The 21,913-nt window shown below is 40.7% G+C and overlaps 1 protein-coding gene across 1 annotated transcript in view; it reads left to right on the forward strand.

The window, feature by feature from the left end:
* The first annotated feature begins 1,381 nt into the window (after positions 1 to 1,381).
* cfap74 (cilia and flagella associated protein 74) overlaps positions 1,382 to 21,913 on the forward strand; it is an 86,644-nt gene continuing 66,112 nt past the window's right edge. The window contains exons 1-12 of the mRNA XM_015966959.3: positions 1,382 to 1,723; positions 2,146 to 2,249; positions 2,407 to 2,485; positions 3,041 to 3,199; positions 4,001 to 4,099; positions 4,214 to 4,318; positions 17,544 to 17,717; positions 17,829 to 17,945; positions 18,537 to 18,639; positions 19,567 to 19,724; positions 19,886 to 20,090; positions 20,185 to 20,349. Of these exons, the coding sequence (XP_015822445.3) occupies positions 2,156 to 2,249; positions 2,407 to 2,485; positions 3,041 to 3,199; positions 4,001 to 4,099; positions 4,214 to 4,318; positions 17,544 to 17,717; positions 17,829 to 17,945; positions 18,537 to 18,639; positions 19,567 to 19,724; positions 19,886 to 20,090; positions 20,185 to 20,349 (1,458 nt within the window). The 5' untranslated portion in view covers positions 1,382 to 1,723; positions 2,146 to 2,155. The remainder of the gene's footprint in view (positions 1,724 to 2,145; positions 2,250 to 2,406; positions 2,486 to 3,040; positions 3,200 to 4,000; positions 4,100 to 4,213; positions 4,319 to 17,543; positions 17,718 to 17,828; positions 17,946 to 18,536; positions 18,640 to 19,566; positions 19,725 to 19,885; positions 20,091 to 20,184; positions 20,350 to 21,913) is intronic.

The raw sequence follows: 21,913 nt of genomic DNA on the forward strand, positions 1-21,913 counted from the left end.
GAGAGAGAGAGAGAGAGAGAGAGAGAGAGAGAGAGAGAGAGAGAGAGAGAGAGAGAGAGAGAGAGAGAGAGAGAGAGAGAGAGAGAGAGAGAGAGAGAGAGAGAGAGAGAGAGAGAGAGAGAGAGAGAGAGAGAGAGAGAGAGAGAGAGAGAGAGAGAGAGAGACCTCCTCTTGCTTGGCCTCAGATTCAGTCATGGATGCTGATGGCACCAAATCTCACAACTTCTGACAGCGTGACTGAAACATTTCACAAACCTTTAGCGTCGGTATATGAATTTGGCAGTTTTGTTTTTAAAACTTTTTGTGTCATTCTGGAAAAATACACATTTTATTAACTTATTGCATCACTTTTCTAAATATTGTTGGGCGTTTTTAGGCTTTATTTTTCATTGTTCTGATTATTCATCAGCTTCCATTCTGCATTTAATTTTTACACCCATCCCTCCATCCTGTAGACTGTTATGTAAGTGTAACTGTCTGTTTCTCTCAGAAAGTATTAACACACTGATCAAAGACCACAGCTTTAAGAGGTTTACTGTCTCTAGAGGAACTCAGCGTAGATTAAATATCAGTACACAGCGAGCCATTTTCATACAGAAGTCAGTTTACACACAAAGACAATGCTAAAACTGCAGCAAGCATTTATGTCTTGACAATGCCTATCACATCTTTTCCTCACTGTGTCCACTTTTAGCCTTCAACTGAAGACATAATAATCCCCAAAAAGAATGAAAAGAAACATATTTTGCCAAATGGAAATGAGTGTGCATTTAGGCACAAGAATGATTGTCAACAGAGGCACACAATGATCAAACTCATGAGTCCAGCAGAATAACGCTGTTGGTATAGTTTTAAGTTTAATATAATTATTGCTCACATTTCATTAGTCCACTTTCCGATAGCATGGCAGAGTCAGATTAAATACTATAATCACAATTTAAATAAAGTAATCCACATTTTGCAGACATGCAATATTTTTTATTTATTTAATGTTGCGTGCTATTTTATTTAATTAAAAACACTCTTTTGATGGGATTTTTCAGAACTGATGGTGATATTAGGGAGCATTTCCGTGTTTTTGTAAGAAATATTTGACTGACAAACCATTTTTATACACGCATCTTTAAAGGGAAATGTCATCACTGCTGATTTTGATCTGAGTATGCAATGTTTTGTGTTTTACCTCATTGAAAGTAGGTGCTGGGCGCAGTGTAAACACAGCAGTGCACCTGTCCTGGTTTCAGTGTGCTGCTGGTCTCTTTAATCTCTCACTCTTTGTACCGCAACGTCCCTTGATTTGAGGACAACAAACTGCATTAGCCCTATATGGGGCATTTTATCTGCATCAAATCAAGGCCCGCAATTTGATTTTGTGCTTAAATTAAAGTGATTTTGAAAAGATCTAATAAAGTTGATTCGTAGTTCTCATTATTGTTCCTTGTGCTGCGTGTGAAACTAAGCCAGCATTTTTAAATTATTAAAAGAAAACAATTATTTCTTTGCCACACAATTACCTCCTAAATAAATAGAATCTGCAACTGTATTTTAGGTGTTTAAGGTATTTTAGACTGAATTCACGGTTGCGGCTGAGTTCAGCTCGGACGTAAGACGCCACGCAAGGCTCCGCCTCTCGCGTCCCGTCTCCATGGAAACAGGAAACCGGTCAACGTGAGGGATTAAGCTTGCTTTTAGTTTAGAGTAAAGATAATTCTGGCTGAAACAGGTACATGTTTGTTTATTAGTTTGTTTTCCCCCCATATTATAAACACCGTAAAATTCTACATTCACTATTATTTGTGTTTACTGCTTTCTAGCTTTCCCTATTTTAAGCTAGGTACAACAAATTCAAATATGCACGTGCATGTTATCGATTTAAGGGCTTGTTTTGAATTATTTAGATTTTCTTTCTCTAGATAAACATCGTGAATGTCCTAAAATTTTGCTCAACTTCGTAAAACAAACCAGATGCAGTTTGTAAACTGAGAACTAGCTAAAAAAAACTAGCTGAACAAAGTCAAATGCTAGCTGTTGTTACCTCCATATATCAAGATTTTACATGCTTTTAGATTGTTTCAGCGTCTTTTCAAGATACAACTTTATCTATATGTGAGCTTTGACTTATAAAGTGCCTCTGCTTTTCTTAAGTAAATGTTAAATGGAGACTGAGGACAGGGAAAGCTTGTCTGATGGGGATTCGGTGAAGTCTGGACCGCTGGATGTCCGCTATAGCACTGATGACGACACCCAGGGTAAGAATCAGCTCCTGCAAATTATTAAATATATAGCTTATATAACAATTTGTAGACACATCTCTTTTGCTCAGTTATTAAACTAAGTTGGTGTATGCATGCCACATGTGCTAAATCCACATGCGTTTTTAGCATGTTTTGTGTGCATTTGTTTCAGAATGTGGTCCAGGGCAGGAGACATTTAAAGATGAAGAAGCAGCCAATTCTGATCTGGAGTGGCTGGAAGAACTATATGAGTGTGTATATTTTACTATATGCTCCACACTACATAAATACAGTACATTAAGGGTTCAAATGGAGGCAAATGGACTTCTTTGGTTTCTTGAAGACATTTCGCTTCTCATCTGAGGAGCGTTGTCTATTCTAACTGCAATATGGGAGAGTCAAGCTTATAAACTGTAGCTGTCTATTGTTATGCACTTATAAGCTTGACTCTCCCATATTCCAGTTAGAATTGACAAAGCTCCTTGTATGAGAAGCGAAACATCTTCAAGAAACCAAAGAAGTCCAGTTGCCTTCATTTGAACCCTTTAGATTATCATGACCTGGATGACTGAGAACCTTCACCAGCATACAGTAAATTAAGGTTAATTTAGTTGTAAATCCTGTTATTCCCCAGTTTATAGTAGATATTCCTGTACTCAGTGGAAATATCAGCATGGAATCACTTTTTTCCTAGCTTTTATTGTTCATATTTCATGCATCATACCGTTTAGCAAAAGCAGTGGGACTCTTTTGTGTAGTTGCATAATATGCATCTTTTCACAAGTGCTCTTCTTTATCTTCCCAAGAGAGGATAATGATGATGGTGGTGGTGACCTTGCACTTGGGGCTGATGATGGAAACAAGAGAAGTTATGCCGAGACAGCACGGATGTTCAAGCTGAGACGAAACCAAGACCAGCTGGAATGCTTTCATCGACAGAAGGAGCATCACGTGCAGAAAGCCAGGTCTGGGCCTGGCAGCAGCAGATTTCTAGAGCTGAAGGGCCTCTTTAACCCTGATAAAATTTCATATGCCTTCTGGACTCCACAGAAATCTTTCTTTAAACTATATTTCCACTCTCTTGTCACAAAATGGTAGCTAAATGTTTTTCTCCTCTTGTAAGGATTTTCCCATTTCTGTGCTCTTGCCTCCCTTGCCCTTGTCACATGGGGCCAATCACTTCTGTGCCAATTGATTCTGCAATTTGCAGGAAATCATTTCAGCTGAAGAGAGAACATTTCCCATAATGTCCCCTCTCCTCACTTTTCTCCCCTCTTTTTATTTGTCTGCTCTGTGAGCCATTAGGCACCTGATGAACTGTGATGCAGTCCCCTTCAAAACTGTCAGTCATCATCCTTCAGCACAAAGCAGCAGTGGTCAGTGTGGTGCTTTAGTGCTCTGTGAATAAACATCAGTGTAATGGAGCTTAAACACACCTGGTTTTTAACCAACCTGCAGCTTTTAGACGGTGTTACCATGTGCAACAATTTTCCTTCATGACACTGTTTTGCCTCAAACACAGATTGTTGTTTTCCACATCATTAAGCTCCAAAAAAGAAAATTGAGTTTTTGAAATGAGTATATCCTTTTATTGCTTTTGAACATCTCCACTGGGTTACGTTATTATCCAATTGAATCGCCTCAGTTTTTATCCTAGTGGGCACACCAAAATTCATTAACTGAATACTCGAGTAAATATTCCTTTTTACAGTCTCAAGGTTTCCATCAGCATCTCTGTTCAAGTTGTCTTTTGTGCTTTTTCAAAGAGAGGAGCTGAGACTCTGTCGTCGGAATGTCGATAGTTTGCTGGCGCAGAGGATGAACTTGGAAAAGGAGCTAGAGCAACAGAAAGCAAAGGACGACAGGTAAATATTAATGGTAGTTAGTGGCCGGTTGGAACGTTACAAACGTAAATAGCATTGTTGGTGTTTTCCTAGCCTCTGTTTCTTATTTTACTCTTGGCTCGTTTTACTCAACAGTGTGGCAGTGTTTCGTTTGCGAGCTCAGCATAAACAGTTATGTCAGCAGCTGCAAAATGAGGAAGAGTTGGAAGGCCGCATCCGCACTGAACTAAGACAGCGAGAGTAAGTTCAAGAAGAATATGACAGCAGCACTGGTACTGCTTTAAAAAGGCTGCCGTCTCATTTGCATTGATGGGATCTCAGCTTTAAGACTGGAGGGGGTGTTACAACCCAGAGGTTAAAGTGTGAAGGAGGGTGTAACGTAAAGCAGATGTTGTCAGGATTTAAATAAAACAAGAGTTTTTGCCCTATGCATGTGTTCTCGGGAAGAGGCGACACTGTTAATAAACACGAATTAGAACAACTAACTCAAAATGCTTCTAATATAACTATAAGGAACATTAACCATGAAGGGAAAAACACAAGGGATCTAAAAAAATAAAAGAAAGTAAACTAAAAGATCAGCAGTCTTCAAAACATAACTAAAGGGACTTACACAAACATAACACAAATAATTGAAGCTCAAGGCTATTTTAAACTACCGGTAAATGAATGAATGATGTGGCTATCAAAATCAGAGAGCTGAGTAATTGTCTTCTTCTGCATACAGTTTTATGGCGGTTGGCATGCAACATCAAGGTGCATTACTGCCACCTACTGGAGTGGAGTGTGGACCTGGAAACTAAATACCACCAAATATCAAATCCCCAAAGAATTTAAAGAAGTAAATTACAGAAATTATAATAATACCAACAGCTAAACTAAAGAAAGAAAGAAAAGAAAGAGGAAACACAATATCAATAATAACAACACACGTACAATCTAGAATCCAAAAATGACAAAGAACAATAATCCACCAGCATCACCTAAATCCTGTTAACCAGCCCTGTGACCTTAAGGAAAACAAATTAAAGGGAATAACAAAGTGAACCTGGCTCAGAGTTCTAAATAACGCTAGTTTCCATCCGTGGATGGTGGCCTGAAGACAAAGCCCCAGCTAAGCTGAGTAACTGGCAGCCTTGGCTTTTTTAACCCTTAAATTTGCAGGTTTAATGAACCCATCGGGGTTTTGTCCGACGGGCGGGACGCTGGAATGCAAAGGGGTTAAAGTAAGTCACTCCCTAGCTGTCATCAGGAAACTGGTAAAGACTAGCCTAGTGAACTAGACCAAATTCATGCTTTGCAAAGTTTGGTCTAGGCATGCTCCACTGGAACCTCTGCAGCCCCAACAGCATTCTGGCTGGCCAATCACAGCTCTCTAGAGGGGTTTCAAACACATAAAGAGCTGTGATTGGTCCATAATGGTGGGCCAATCATAGTGCTCTATCTGCTTAGTGAACAAATCACAGAGCTTTATCCGCTTTGTGGGCCAATCAGGGCACTCTATATGCCTGGTGGGTGGGATGATGCAACAGAGTGAAACAAGAGTATGTCACATTCATTGTCCAGTAGCATGCAGAGATCATTTGAAAGACAACGGTAGAACCCGCCCCACAACCGAGAGCCGTCATGGAGCGTTGCCAGACTAAATAATACATTTGTTTAGTCTGGCTTGCCAGGCTAGGTAAAGACTGCACCGGCCACATTTAGGAGGAGCAGTGATAGCACGGCCTTGGTTTGCCGCTGTCCTTGGTGCTGAACCAGGTGGGAGCAGGAGCTGACTACTTCCCCCGGAAAGGGCAGGCAGTGGTAGAAAAAGGAAACTTTAAACTTCAAGTTCTTTTTTTCACCTTTCTTTTTTCTCTCTCTCTTGTGGTTTAAAATCCTCATCACACTACTTTTTATAATTAATTCACTTCTAAAATTTACCTTCAAATCTCCATCTCTCTAACACTGTAGAGGTTGTAACCGGATTACAGGATACAATAAGATAATTAAAAGAAAAAATAAACAAATGGGCCAATAATTAGGTTCGGGGAGAATTGGAGGTTGTTTAAGAATGACTGGAGTCACGGGTATAGCATGAAACGGTTTATATACTAAATTTTAATAATAATGGGAGATATAACACATAAAGATAACACATAAAAACAGATGAAAACAATCGACAATAGTAAAATGGTCGGTATGAGATTTGATCATATGAGTCACAAGTCAGCCGGCGTCAAGTCAAATCCCCACGCTTGGGGTGAAAGTCAGTCCGGTGGTGCGATTTTTTCCTACCACACCGTTGAGATTGTTCACAGAAGAGAGCAGTCTGCTCTTCAGTTACTTGAGATGTCCTGGTTCGTTCAGTGGTTAAGGCTCGCCATCTCCCTCGTCAGGAAGAAATCCAGTTCTCGTTCCAAGTGAGTGATCATAGGAGTCGGGATCAAACCCAAGGAAAAAAAAAACCCAGCCTGTAAACAACAGGACTGTTAGCGAGTTGGCATCGACCCTTCTCGTCACATCACAGCATAAAGTCTTACAGACTTAAACAAATGCTTCACTCTATTGGCATAGCCAATCATGTTTGGGTTCACAGTTCAACTAACATAACATCAATTTGATTGTCTATTAAAATAATTCTCAGTAGCTCTGGAAATATAATTACATATGACAACAATTGTTCAGCTCAATAGGCTCAGTTAGATTCTATTACTCTACACTATTCAACAAGAAATACATTCATGACAACAAGGATACATTTAGTTGTGTTTCTATACAGCATTGTGACACCTTGTATATCTGTAACACAATAAATAAATAAATAAATAAATAAATAAATAAATAAATAAATAAATAAATAAATAAAATGTTCTATAACAAAATTCAACAAAATATAAATTCTGGTCCTTTGGTCCACCTTTGTAAAATAATTCCTCCCTAATCAGTTAGCTTTTAAGCTTTTATTTATTTTTATTTATCTATTTTTTTATTATTAAATGTTTGGTTAAGGGACGCATTGCTAATTCTATGGCGTTAGCTATAACGCCCCTGAGGACCTTGTACATCTAGGCCGTACCACCATTAACTGGCGGTTTGAGCCGTTAACTCCTGGGAATCCCATATGCCCTACCGCCGTTAACTGGCGGTTTGAGCCGTTAACTCCTATATGCCCTACCACCGTTAACTGGTAGTTTGAGATGTTAACTCCTGGGATCTAACGTCTAGCAGCCCACTGCTGTCACCTCGGTTGCTGTAATTAGCTTTTTGAATTTAATAATTTACTGAATTTAATCTCATTCACTCACCAACGCGCTCCAACGGTTCCCTCCTACAGAGGATTGGTTCACTCTGTCGTCTCCACACAAATCTATAAGAATGGAATTAATTTGATAAGCTATTTAAGTTTCCTTTTTTTTTTTAAGTTGCATCGTTAGCTTTTTCTCTTCTTTTTTCTTTACTCACCGCGTTGGTTCCAAGTTCCTAGCTCTTATTAGAAGGAGTCAAGTCCGCCTCTCCCTCTATCTATGCGGCACCCAAATCAGGGTTCTTCACGGCCTCGACCGTTGTTTTTTTTCTCTCTCTCTCTCTCTCTAACCGCTCAGTCTTTGCTTTCTGTATCTGCGTGCTGCACAGCCGTTTGTCTCTCCTCTCGCTCAGCTGCGTCGCACGGTTTTATTTCGCGGAGGCGGGACTTATTTCTCTCAGCCAATGAAATTTCAGATTCCCACCTGGACCAATAGTATACAGCTTTCCTCTTCTGTTTCTGTTAGTGATGTTCAAGATTCTTGTTTTAACCGATGTTTAATATTAAACTCGTTATTTTAGTTATTCACCCTTCCAATAATTCATTATGAAATTATCTATTAGTTAATTAGATATCTATTAATTAGTATTGTTAATTTCCTTAATTTATATTTTATATTTTATCTAAATTGAGGATGGATCATATTAGTAAGCCAATTAGTTAATACCTCATTAAGGTTCTAGCTTCTGGGTTACATCCTCCCCCATTAAATATCATGCACGTCCCTGTGCATTGTTTCTACGGGGTACACAACTTCTTGAGTAAGAGAGTCAATAAAAGCTTTATTAAGTCCTTGGAAAAGGGACCTAACTACGGTCACTAGTGGATTGCCCAATTGAGAGTAAGTTAGTCTTTGAGGAGGCTGACTACTTCGTTCAGATCTCCTGACATACATCTCTGGTTGCACAGTATCATGCTCATCCGTTTCGGTTTGATTCTCAACTGAGACAGGACGAAGTGAGCTCTCTGTTTCCGACAGAGCTGATGAGCTATTCTCTAAGACTTTGGTCTTTTCAGATGTATGTGTCTGATCGTGTATGATGGGTTCAAAACTTACATCACGTTGCTGCGACTTTAGGACACCATCCAATTGAGGTAGGTTTGTGTTAGTTTCATCCCCCGTTTCTACGTCAGGTAAGTATACTTCGTTTTTTTTCGTTTTTTCAGGTAAGTATGTTGCTGCTTCTTTCACTCTTTCAGGTAAGAATGTCGCAGTTTCACTCATTCTGTCAGGTAAGAATGTTTCGGTGTTGATGCCTTTGTCAAGTAAGGACAATTCAGCATTTTCATTACCAGCTAAGGTTGGTTCCTTGCGATCCCCTGTGTGTAAGGATAGTGTGTTTTGTTGTTGAATATTATTTACCGGTCCTGAATCTGCTATGAGTTCCCTATTTGGCAAGGTGACCGCTATTTGATAGGATGGTCGGTTTAGCACTTGTGGAAGATCAGAGTAATAAAACTCATCTACCTCTTCGTCAAGTGGCTCATCTGGGTCAGGTTCTAAGGCTGAACTCTGTCTTGTATGAGGTCTGCTAGGTTTCGTAACGCGTTCTGTTTCATTTTCTAATGAAGAGAGAAAACCACAAGGCAGTAAAAGATCTCTGTGGAGTGTTCTGTTGGGTCCTTCTCCGTTCTCTGGTTTTACAGTGTATACTGGCAAGTTTTCCATCTGTTTGAGAACTATATACACTGTTTGCTCCCATTTGTCTGCTAATTTATGCTTTTCTCTTAAGCGAAGATTTCGGACTAAAACACGATCTCCCACACCTAGTGTGGACTCACGAATGTTTCTGTCGAACCGTTCTTTGTTCTTCCTCGCTGTTTTTTGAGAGTTTTTTATGACAATGTCATAACTCTGTTCCAGATGACTCTTCAGTTCTTTAACATACTGAGAATGAGTTATAGAGGGCTTGTTCAAATGCGGTAACCCAAAGGCAATATCTATAGGCAACCGAGGCTGCCTACCGAACATTAGCTCGTAGGGAGAGTATCCCGTCACGTCATTTTTTGTACAATTGTACGAGTGAGTAAGTGGTTTTACAAAATCGCGCCAGTGATGTTTCTCAGTGGCTTGTAAAGTTCCCAACATGCTGAGTAATGTACGATTGTACCGTTCAACGGGGTTGCCACGAGGGTGATAAGGGCTCGTTCTGACTTTACGGATACCAAGTAAAGAACAAAGTTCCTTGATTGTACGTGATTCGAAATCCCGTCCCTGATCACTATGAAGACGCTCAGGAAACCCGTAGTGGACTAAAAAATGTTCCCACAGGTTCTTCGCGACGGTGGTGGCTTTCTGATCTTTGGTTGGGATGGACACTGCATACTTTGTAAAATGGTCTGTAATCACTAAGACATCTTTAGTGTTCTTACTGTCTGGTTCTATGGAGAGAAAATCCATGCAAACTAACTCCATAGGTCTGGTGGTGGTAATACTCACCATTGGAGCAGCTTTGTCAGGGAGGGCCTTCCGACGGATACATCTTTCGCAAGTTTTAACTTTGATTTCGATATCACTAGCCATTCTTGGCCAGTAAAAACGGGACCGAATGAGATCTGTCGTACGTTCAACCCCAAGATGCCCCATATCATCATGTAGGCTTTGCATGACTGTTGAACGTAATGAATCAGGCAAGACTAACTGCAATGATGTCTCTGGTCCTAATTGGCGTCTCCGGTACAGTAAATCATTTTGAAACTCAAACCGTTTCCACTCTCTCAAAAGGTTAAGAACCACCGGGGGTTCTGCAATAGTATCAGTTGGCGGTTTATTGTCAGTCATAAGCAGCTGAATGACTCGGCCAATGGTTGGATCTTTCCTCTGCAAGGAGACAAGGTCAGCATGGTTATACTTGGGCACAGCAAAGAAACTGTCACTATTGTCTTCCAACTGGAATAGGTCTGGAATGGCCGCTGCAGACATGGCAAGTGACTGAACTAAACCACAAGGAGAATCAGTCTCATCCAAGACCATGTGCTTTTGGCATGTTGCCTTCACTGCTTCGGCTTGAAGTTGAAGCTCGACTTCTTTGACAGAGGAAAAAAGATGAGATCGGAACTCATCTAGTCGTTGGCATTCCTCAGTGAATTTTGAGTTGTCTTCAGGTTTATCATGCAGCCTCCTAGACAGGCCATCCGCGTCAACGTTCTGTGTACCTGCACGGTATCTGATGTCAAAATTATAGGTGGACAACGCAGCTAGCCAACGATAGCTCGTTGCATCGAGTTTTGCCGTTGTTAAGAGGTAAGTTAACGGATTATTATCAGTAATGACAGTGAATGTGTTCCCATACAAATAGTCATGAAACTTATCTGTTATGGCCCACTTTAAGGCTAGAAACTCCAACTTGTGCGCAGGGTACCTAGTTTCACTAGAGCTTAAACCGCGACTTGCATAAGCGATTACCTGTGTGACACCGTTTTGCACTTGGTATAGCGCTGCACCGAGTCCGGTCGTACTAGCATCTGTGTGTACTAGATATGGGAGTTTTGCGTCAGCGTAGCCAAGAACTGGCGAAGTGGTAAGTTTTTCAATAATAGTTTGAAAGGACTTCTCACAGTCTTGGCTCCAACGATTCCCAAAGGGTTCTTTGGGGTTCAAGTACTTTGATCTACATGGTGGTGTTTTAAAGTTTTTCCGTTTGGGTGGATAACCAGCCGTGAGAGATGTTAGTGGCTTGACAATATTTGAGTAATCTTTAACGAAGCGTCGGTAATAACCGGTAAATCCTAAGAAAGATTGGAGTTCCTTCAAAGTCTGAGGCTTCGGCCATGTTTTGAGTGCTTCCACCTTATCTGGATCGGTTTTTATGCCATCTCGAGATACTATATGTCCAAGATAACGCACAGATGTCTGGAAAAAACGACACTTATCTGGTGATAGCTTGAGTCCGTATTCTCTAAGCCGTTCAAGAACGTGAGAAAGTCTGGTTTCGTGTTCTTCCAAGGAGTTGGAAAAGACGATCAAGTCGTCTAGGAAAACTAACACTTCCTTCAGATTAATGTCCTTCATACACTTTTCCATAACCCGTTGGAAAGTGCTTGGAGCATTTGTTATTCCTTGTGGCATACGGTTAAATTCATAAAACCCAAACGGGCAAACAAAAGCAGTTTTAGGTTTATCCTTTTCACACATCTCTATTTGATAGTAACCTGACTTGAGGTCCATCACAGAAAACCACTGTGATCCAGCGAGAGCAGAAAAGGACTCCTCCAAGTTAGGCAGGGCATATGCGTCGCGAATGGTTTGCAGATTAAGCTTTCTATAGTCTATACATAGACGTACCTCACCATTCTTTTTCCGAACTACGACTATTGGTGAGGCAAATGGAGACTCCGACTCTCTTATTATACCGGTTTCCAAGAGGGCTTCCAAATGTTTTCTCACGGCTTCATAATCATGTGGATGGATCGGCCGAGATTTCTGTTTGAATGGGGTCTCGTCTTTTAAGTTGATGTGATGTCTTATCTGTTGTGTATGACCAAAATCAAGATCGTGGTGCGAAAACACATCGGAGTAAGTGTTAAGTTTGTTGGTGATCCTCCCTTTCCATTCTTCGGACAAGGGCGAAGTACCGAAGTCAAAACTGAGAGGAGGGTTTGAAGGTGAAGTCTGTTGCTGCAAACTACACGCCGCAAGTACTTTCTGATCACTTTTGTCAGGTTCTGGATATGGCATAACACGATCGGCTTTAACTAACTCAGCGATCACACAGTTAGTGGGTAATGTGATGTCATGGTTAGTTTCGTTTCTTAGTACAACAGGTACTTTGTATGGACCATGTGAAGGTAAGGAAATGAGGCAACAGTCTACAATTATACCCCCTGGTAGAGAACCATTGGTGGGTTGTTCAATGAGTGCATAAGGCTCATGCTTGTTTTGGCTGGGTTGCATAAACCCTTCTAGTAACAGTTTTTTATTTGCAGGGAGAACTTCTTGGGTTCTCCCTCGAAGCTTCACCACACCAACTCGTCCATCTTTGCTTTGTTTTTTTCTGACTGCTAAGGCTTTTAGCACGTGTTGGTACCCATAAGAGAGTGCCTTGGAATCAGGTAAGTTATTGGCAGACAATTGCTCATACAAAGGATCGAGTGTGTTTGTGCCAATGAGTAGTGGTGTATCAGAGTTTGAGCTTATATCCGGAACCACTAACGCAAGGGTAGGTAACTCAAGTCCAGACTGATCGAGCTCTTTTGGAAATGTGACACTTATCTCTATGTATCCTAAATAAGGAACTGCTTGACCGTTTGCGCCCTCGACTTCTAACAGATTACTGATGGGTTTAATTGAGAGGTCAGGTAAGTGTTCTTGGTAAAAAGAATTGGCAATGGTGGTTACCTGGGACCCTGAATCCAGTAAACAATTACATTCAACACTGTTAACTGAGACTGTAGCTGTGCATCGCCCACCCACTAATCTTTTGGGAAGTTTTGGCACTGAATGAGCATGAACTGGCTTGCAAAAAAGTCTCTCTGTCCTTTCCTTAGAGGGACTTGGTTCTACTTTAGCACCTATCTGTCCCACGATAGGAGCTTCTACCGGTTTAAAGGAGGAGACTGAGCAATTGGCTTTGACATCTCCCACTCGCGCTGCTTCTGTCTAAGAGCAAGTCTTTTAGTTGCAACTAGTGCTGGATTTGGCTCGTTGCTACAGCTAGAAGCTATGTGCCCATCTTCTCCGCACTTAAAACAGTATCCAGGCTTTGGTCTGGGCACCACTGCTGTTATCTGCTGAATCTGTTTGGGCTCATCTGGAATTTTAGTCCCCACACGGGGTTTTGACTCTTTTTGAGTTTTCTTTGCCTTTTTATCTGTGTTGTTAAACTTAAGCTGTGCAATTTGGCTCCTGAGCTCAGCGATTTGTTTGCGTAAGTCATCACAGTTATCATCTATTTCCAGTTCACAAGTGTTTTTACTCTGAGAGCATGTTGTTTGCACATTTGAATACACTCTAGTTCGTTGTGCCCCTAAGTGTTGTTTCATGCGTGCTGCTTTAGTAGCCTGTTTGTCTTCTTCAGTGCGCAGTTTGAGGAGAAGTGCTGTAAAATGAGGCGGGTTGTCTTTCTTTTGTTCGAGTTTCTGGTTTGAAATCAGCGAGCTGTCCCAACAGCCTCTGCAAAACTGCTTGAGCAGCTGCTGGTCGGCGTCACTGGAGGAAATTCCATTCCTCTGAATAACTAGGTTTAACAAGGTGTATAACCTCTGAAAGTAATCGGAAGGTTTTTCACCACTGTCCTGGTTTGTGTTTAAGAAGCGAGCAAAGAGCTCGTCGCCGTCTTCGACAGCTGCGTAAGCTGAATCGAGATGTTCAAGGTACGTTTCCGGGTCGGATTTTGGACTAAGAGCTTTAACGATGCTCGCTGCTGGGGCTGACAGACTCTCCACGATTCTTCGTACAATTTGGGACTTGGTGAGTGAAGGATCATTTATGCATAACACTACACTACTACGCCAAGTATCATAGTCAGTTTCAAAAGAAGGGTGTGGAACTCGCCCTGAGAACGGTTTTAGTCTGTATTGTGAAGTAGGCGGAGGGATAACCTCACTGCTTTTAACAATGTGTTCCACAATAACTCGCTGAACCTCAGGTGTGTTTAAAAGATTTGGTGGAATGCAAGGGTTTTGTTTTCCAGTCTCTGTAGGTGGACAATTGTCCTTTGAGTTGTTCATATAGTTAACTTCTGGTGTTAAAGGCAGGGAATATGTAACTTGGTCACTATGGAGCATTGGCTCTGGTTCAGTGACTGGTTCAGATGCATGGGTATCCCGTCCTAAAGATTCCCCAATTTTTGCCAGTTCCTCCATTAGAAGGTCTTTAAATGATTGATTGCTACGCGCAGCTATGTCCCTGAGCTCTGACAGATAGGCATCAGTGGCAGATGTGCTAGTTTCTAGACTGTACGCGCTGGCTAGGTCTTGAATATGAAAGAAAACATCTGGGTTCCTAGTACAAGGTTTGTCATAGGGTAAACATTGTTTCTTTAATTCCTTAACAGTGGCTTCATGTTGAAACTCCACAATAATCTGATCACAGTTTGGTAACTTAATGCGCCTGTTAACTGGTCCGAATCCTTCCATAAACCCAAAGACTTCGTTATCAAGGTCTGTATCAGTTAACCCACTGATTAAAACAGCATTTGAAACTTTGACCTTTTCTGTTTTCACAACTTCCATTTTAAAACACTCAAAAGTACCAATAATGCCAAAATGGCAAACCACTGTGACCTCCAGGCACTCTTATGATGTCAGTCAATGGTTAGCTAAGGTAACAACTCTACAATTCTCCTGGCTGGCTCGCCAAGTTTTATGTAACCGGATTACAGGATACAATAAGATAATTAAAAGAAAAAATAAACAAATGGGCCAATAATTAGGTTCGGGGAGAATTGGAGGTTGTTTAAGAATGACTGGAGTCACGGGTATAGCATGAAACGGTTTATATACTAAATTTTAATAATAATGGGAGATATAACACATAAAGATAACACATAAAAACAGATGAAAACAATCGACAATAGTAAAATGGTCGGTATGAGATTTGATCATATGAGTCACAAGTCAGCCGGCGTCAAGTCAAATCCCCACGCTTGGGGTGAAAGTCAGTCCGGTGGTGCGATTTTTTCCTACCACACCGTTGAGATTGTTCACAGAAGAGAGCAGTCTGCTCTTCAGTTACTTGAGATGTCCTGGTTCGTTCAGTGGTTAAGGCTCGCCATCTCCCTCGTCAGGAAGAAATCCAGTTCTCGTTCCAAGTGAGTGATCATAGGAGTCGGGATCAAACCCAAGGAAAAAAAAAACCCAGCCTGTAAACAACAGGACTGTTAGCGAGTTGGCATCGACCCTTCTCGTCACATCACAGCATAAAGTCTTACAGACTTAAACAAATGCTTCACTCTATTGGCATAGCCAATCATGTTTGGGTTCACAGTTCAACTAACATAACATCAATTTGATTGTCTATTAAAATAATTCTCAGTAGCTCTGGAAATATAATTACATATGACAACAATTGTTCAGCTCAATAGGCTCAGTTAGATTCTATTACTCTACACTATTCAACAAGAAATACATTCATGACAACAAGGATACATTTAGTTGTGTTTCTATACAGCATTGTGACACCTTGTATATCTGTAACACAATAAATAAATAAATAAATAAATAAATAAATAAATAAATAAATAAATAAAATGTTCTATAACAAAATTCAACAAAATATAAATTCTGGTCCTTTGGTCCACCTTTGTAAAATAATTCCTCCCTAATCAGTTAGCTTTTATTTATTTTTATTTATCTATTTTTTTATTATTAAATGTTTGGTTAAGGGACGCATTGCTAATTCTATGGCGTTAGCTATAACGCCCCTGAGGACCTTGTACATCTAGGCCGTACCACCATTAACTGGCGGTTTGAGCCGTTAACTCCTGGGAATCCCATATGCCCTACCGCCGTTAACTGGCGGTTTGAGCCGTTAACTCCTATATGCCCTACCACCGTTAACTGGTAGTTTGAGATGTTAACTCCTGGGATCTAACGTCTAGCAGCCCACTGCTGTCACCTCGGTTGCTGTAATTAGCTTTTTGAATTTAATAATTTACTGAATTTAATCTCATTCACTCACCAACGCGCTCCAACGGTTCCCTCCTACAGAGGATTGGTTCACTCTGTCGTCTCCACACAAATCTATAAGAATGGAATTAATTTGATAAGCTATTTAAGTTTCCTTTTTTTTTTTAAGTTGCATCGTTAGCTTTTTCTCTTCTTTTTTCTTTACTCACCGCGTTGGTTCCAAGTTCCTAGCTCTTATTAGAAGGAGTCAAGTCCGCCTCTCCCTCTATCTATGCGGCACCCAAATCAGGGTTCTTCACGGCCTCGACCGTTGTTTTTTTTCTCTCTCTCTCTCTCTCTAACCGCTCAGTCTTTGCTTTCTGTATCTGCGTGCTGCACAGCCGTTTGTCTCTCCTCTCGCTCAGCTGCGTCGCACGGTTTTATTTCGCGGAGGCGGGACTTATTTCTCTCAGCCAATGAAATTTCAGATTCCCACCTGGACCAATAGTATACAGCTTTCCTCTTCTGTTTCTGTTAGTGATGTTCAAGATTCTTGTTTTAACCGATGTTTAATATTAAACTCGTTATTTTAGTTATTCACCCTTCCAATAATTCATTATGAAATTATCTATTAGTTAATTAGATATCTATTAATTAGTATTGTTAATTTCCTTAATTTATATTTTATATTTTATCTAAATTGAGGATGGATCATATTAGTAAGCCAATTAGTTAATACCTCATTAAGGTTCTAGCTTCTGGGTTACAAGGTCTTTAAAAATCATCTAAAAACTCACCTTTTCATCCAGACGTTCCCTCCCTAAATGTTTCAAAAAGATGGCTTTGTTCGGGTTCACACCTTCACTTTGTTTATACTCATGATTTTATTTTCTACGTTTATCACTGCTATTATTTTTCTGATGCTTTTATTGGTTAGAGGTATTTGCCCTGATCTTTATCATGTTGTACAGCGCTTTGTGATTTATATCTGTGAAAGGTGCTATATAAATAAACTTTTACTTACTTACTTACTAAAACTCAGAATCCCTGCTAGCTATGTGGGGAGAATACCGAACTCAACCCTGGTCTTCCTACAGGTTTGTGGTGAACTCAAAACCGGGGTGCTAAAAGGTGACCCATGTCTGAAGTTCACCCCTCAGCCTCACAAAGTGTTCTCCAGATGGCCATTAACTTAACACTAGCGTCCTCACCGCAGCACTATGCAAACAACAAACAGGTACACCCTAAAAAGGGTGTGCCCTTACTTCCTAAAAGGCAGTAAATAAGGGGTAAACTTTAATAACATAACAAAACACTCAACAATGTAAGTAAGAGAGCTCAATGGTTACATGACTGTCACGTTTTCGTTTAGTTGTCTTCCAAATCAGTGAAACGATTAACAAGAGTGTTAAAGTTAGCACGTAGTAGCAGTCACTGCTAAACTGCTTTGCAGTGTTAGGGTGTCTGATAACCCCTAAAAGACTGGATACAATACAGTTTTTTCCAAATAAACTCGGCAAATTACTGTTTTTATTGTTTAAAAGAAGAAATGGCGCCATAAATAGACTTGAAGATAGGACCTGTACCTATTAATTTTCTACTGTTTACAATAATATCATTGGTCCTTAGATGGGAGCTGATTAAGGTGGAAGTGGAACTTGGCAAAGTGTCCATGCTCCGACAGGAGGTGCAGGAGGAAGAGGAGCTTTTCCAGACCCTTAAAGCCCAGAAGGCAGCGACAAGGTTGCAGCAGGAGAGGAAAGTCGGCCAGAACCTTCAGCATGAGTTGAAGCTTCTCAGGGAGTAGGGACAACGCTAATTACCACCATTCACATAGCATTTTTGTACTGCTTTATTATGGGGCCTCTTTCTAATTATGCAGCATTGATGTAGTGTCTGACTGTGTTCTGATAGTAAACAGGAAGCCTCGCTTAGAAAGGAGGAGATGGAATATCAGAAGAAACTTGAAGAGGGTAAAAAATACCAGAGGATCGCTGTCAAGTACTTGAATGAGTCTCTTAAAAAGAAAAGGTAATCCAATGTTTGTGCATGAAATGAGAAAGATTAGAACAAAAGTATTTATTATTCCTGGTAATTTATTGGAATGTCAGTATGTCCTCTCTCCTTTCTACTGGCAAAGAAAGCATTTAGGTTGATGCATCAGTAAGCTGAAAGTGTTTAGCTAATCAAATCTGAGAAGGAAAGATAGAAATCAAAGCACAATATTTACTAAAATCAAAACATGAAAAGGATGGTATTATGAATAAGTCTTCCTCTTTTGGTAGCTTTGAATTTACTTGCCTAACCCACAAAGACAGAATTTCCCAGTAATCCGTGTGTTTAGTGTCTCCCTCATTTAGCTTTGAGCTTTGGCTCAATTCAGACTGGATTTAGCCCAATTAGTTCAATTATTTTTAACAGCAGTAGTTGAAGACCATAATTCTTTTAACAACTAATTGTTCTTAACACATTATTAAGCCTTCAATTTATAAAGTTGTCAATGTTTTTTTATTCATTTTTTAATATAATTCATGATTTTTTTAAATGAAGCCTTTTGAGGATGATGTGTGCTACTTTTTCCCTGTGGCAACAGTTTTTCTATTTTCTTCCATTTTTTTCTAGAGCACAGCAACAAGCTGCTGAGAAGGAGCAACAGAGCCAAGAGTTAATAGAAAAAAGGATCCAGGTTGTCATGTCGCTGAAATCAAGCATAGCAGCCAACCAGGTTAGTATCACAAGTATAAAGTACTGAAAACATAACTTTATGATTACTGCTTCAACAATACTGAGAGTGTTTTTGGACAGATTTGTTTTGTCATGTAACTAGACAAGTCTCTGAACACCATTTGAGGCCCTGTCCACACGTAGCCGGGGATCTGCCAAAACGTAGATATTTTTCTACGTTTTGGCCTGTCATCCACACGGAAACGGATCTTTTTAAAAACTCCGGCCAAAGTGAAGATCTGCGTTTTCTCCGTTTTGGATGTCTGCGTGTGGACAGACAAAACCGGAGTTTTCAGGTCCGCAACGTCACTTTCCGCAACAAAAAAATGCTGACATCACGTGTGCGACCTGTGTTTACACTAGCCGACAGCATGGATGCCCTCAGAGCTGCGCTCACTTTATCAATTGTCCAAGCGCTTTTTGCTTGTTTGTTTTTGCAAGCGGAATTACTGCTCCTTGCGGAAGACCACAGACGAAGGACGAGGTTAAGAACGGGGGAAGTACTGCCACCTACAGGTCTGGCATGTCCTTAACAACGTATTTATCCGGGTACGTGTGGACACAGTTTTTTTTTAAACGAGGTGGTGTGGATGCAAGTTTTTGGAGGGGCGGGTATTCGTTTAAAAAAAATGGCTACGTGTGGACTAGGCCTGAGTCTATGTATACATTCTTTATTCTTGGATACAGTTAGTCTTTAATCCTATGAAGGACCTGGATTTGTAAATTTTATTTCCTATTAATCACTCTGCTGAAAACGCTTAAGGGGACCAGATGTCGACATTTTAGCTGTAAAAACACAAAACTGGACTTTTTCCTATTGCTGAAGCTCGTTTAGTTCTGGTTAATATAATTGTGTCATCCTACTCTTCACATAGTCTCTTTTGCTTAAATCTGTGTCTGCTAAACTAATTTAGCTTTGTGTCTTCAGGAGAATTTGCGGGTTCAACAAAAGAAAATCAGAGCAGATGCCCTGAAGAAAGAGCATGAAGATAGAAAACTGAGAGAATCCCTGCAGACCCAAGGCATCGACAGTTTTAAACACATGTACCGACTGAAGCAACAAGAGGAGACAAAACAAAAACAAGAGTACGTTCGTTCCTGTCCTCTCTCCTCTCCTCTCCTACTCGTATGTCCTCTACTCCCACTCCTGTGCAGCGGTGTGTGGGTGTGTGTTTTTTCTCTGTGTGTGTGCTGAGTACATGACCCCATTTCAGTATAATGCAATGTTGGTGATTTACACTTCCCAGGGAATTTGAGGAGAGCCAGAAGTCAAAGAGGGAAGCGATAGCTGCAAAGATTCTTCAAGAAGAACAGCTGATAAACAGCAGAAACCAGGCATTGCTTCATAAACCCTCTAATGATAAGTCTTCGGCTTTAAGAAAGAAAAGAAAAAGCCACTTGCATTACCTCCATTGTTTCGCTCCATCGGTCACCAAGGACACAGCTCTGATTGTACGAGTTTCTCAGCACCATTTAGAGAATAATATTGTTGAATGTGACCAAACCTTCGGCAAAATGGCATAATTTGTGTACTTTTTCTGTCTAGAACATCAGAAACTTCAGTGACATCAGCAGTTCTTCATCGTCCTCCTCTGATGTGGAGGACCTGGAGGAAACTGGTGAAAACTCTCAGGAAGATGTCGTCTCTCAGAGGCTTCCTGACAGCCTGTTTGAGCCCGAGTTCTCCGGCCTGTGGGAACAAGACTCCAAGGTGCGCTCAAACAACATCCGCTTCCGACCAAAGCAAATTCATACACGCTGCTAAATTTAAACAGCCATAAATCATGTACCATTCAGCAACCACATAATTATTTTGCGGAGTGCAGCAGAAACTCCTAGTGTGAATTCGGCTGGTTGAGTCAGGTCTGGAAGTGACACAAACCCGCTTGTTCTCAATGTGAAGCTTATTTCTGGCAAGTGAAAAGAGACTCAACGACAAATGTGTCAGGTGTGTCTAAACGTCGGCTTGTGATGGGATCAAACCAGCTGTGATGCCTGTTAGCCCATGAGCACTCAGGAGTCTTGACTTCATTAATAATTGATCCGCTCTCACAGGTCAAGTCAGCTGTCAATTTGATCTAAACTACATACCTGTACATTTTGAGGGAGTGTGTCTGCCACAGTTTGGAAAGAACCCGCCATGGACAGACAGATAAATATAACAACACGGGCCAAAGTATTAAAACCACCTTTGTGGCAGTTTCTGCCACAGTAAGTGTCACCAAGAGCACATTGGTGATGGTGCGCGCACACACACCTACACACACACACACACACACACACTGATTCACAAGGTGATAATAATACCAGCCAGGTTGTCACAGCTGGTAACAATCGTGATTCAGTGTTGAGGGAGGAATGAAGAGTTTCAACAATGTGAGATTTCCTGGTCTGGTTCTTGTAGGTTTTTACGGGGAGTCCGATCAAAATTTAAGGATTATTTTTATTTTTAAGTAAGGGTCACTGATTAGAACTAATTTATTTAAAGTTCAAATGTCTTTCAGAAGTGTTGATAAACTATTTTATTTACATTCTGTCTGAAGTAACTTACAGCACAGATGCTGAAGCTTTAAAGGTATAATTACAAAATGATAAATGATAATAAATGTTAAATAATGGCTCAGCAGTAGCTCAGGAGGTCGAGCGGGTTGTCCAGTAATCAGAAGGTTGCAGGTTTGATCCCAGCTCCAACCAGAGAATGCTGCTGTTGTGTCCTTGGGCAAGACACTTAACCCGCCTTGCCTGCTGGTGGTGGTCAGAGAGACTGGCGGCGCCTGTGTTCGGCAGGCCTTGCCTCTGTCAGTGTGCCCCAGGGCAGCTGCAGCTACATCCTAGCTCATCCCCACCAGCGTGTGAATGTGTGAATGACTGATTGTGTTGTGAAGTGCCTTGGGGGGGTTGTAGAACCCTAAGAAGGCACTAAACAAATACAGGACATTTACCATAATAATGTATTTTTCATTAACCCTTCGAGCCCGAGTGTCTACTAATCGGGGGACAAGCAAGTGCAGCAGCAAAAGCCTTGTGCCCAACCAATCAGTTCATGTGTTCTGTCTGAGAACAGTAGCTCAATCATAGTGCATGTTTGGAGGCAAATGACTTCCTAACACAATGAAAATACATGTTTATGTTGCATCTGTTTTGTAGCTAACACACATACCCATGCCGAATATTTACTGATTAAAAAACAATGAAAGGAGTACTAATTGGGAAAAGGCCAATGGTAAAATATTTACATTTTTCTACAACTCAGCCCTACTACACATCTATAAATG

This window comes from Nothobranchius furzeri, chromosome 15 (genome assembly GCF_043380555.1).
Source record: "Nothobranchius furzeri strain GRZ-AD chromosome 15, NfurGRZ-RIMD1, whole genome shotgun sequence".
NCBI classification, from domain to species: domain Eukaryota; kingdom Metazoa; phylum Chordata; class Actinopteri; order Cyprinodontiformes; family Nothobranchiidae; genus Nothobranchius; species Nothobranchius furzeri.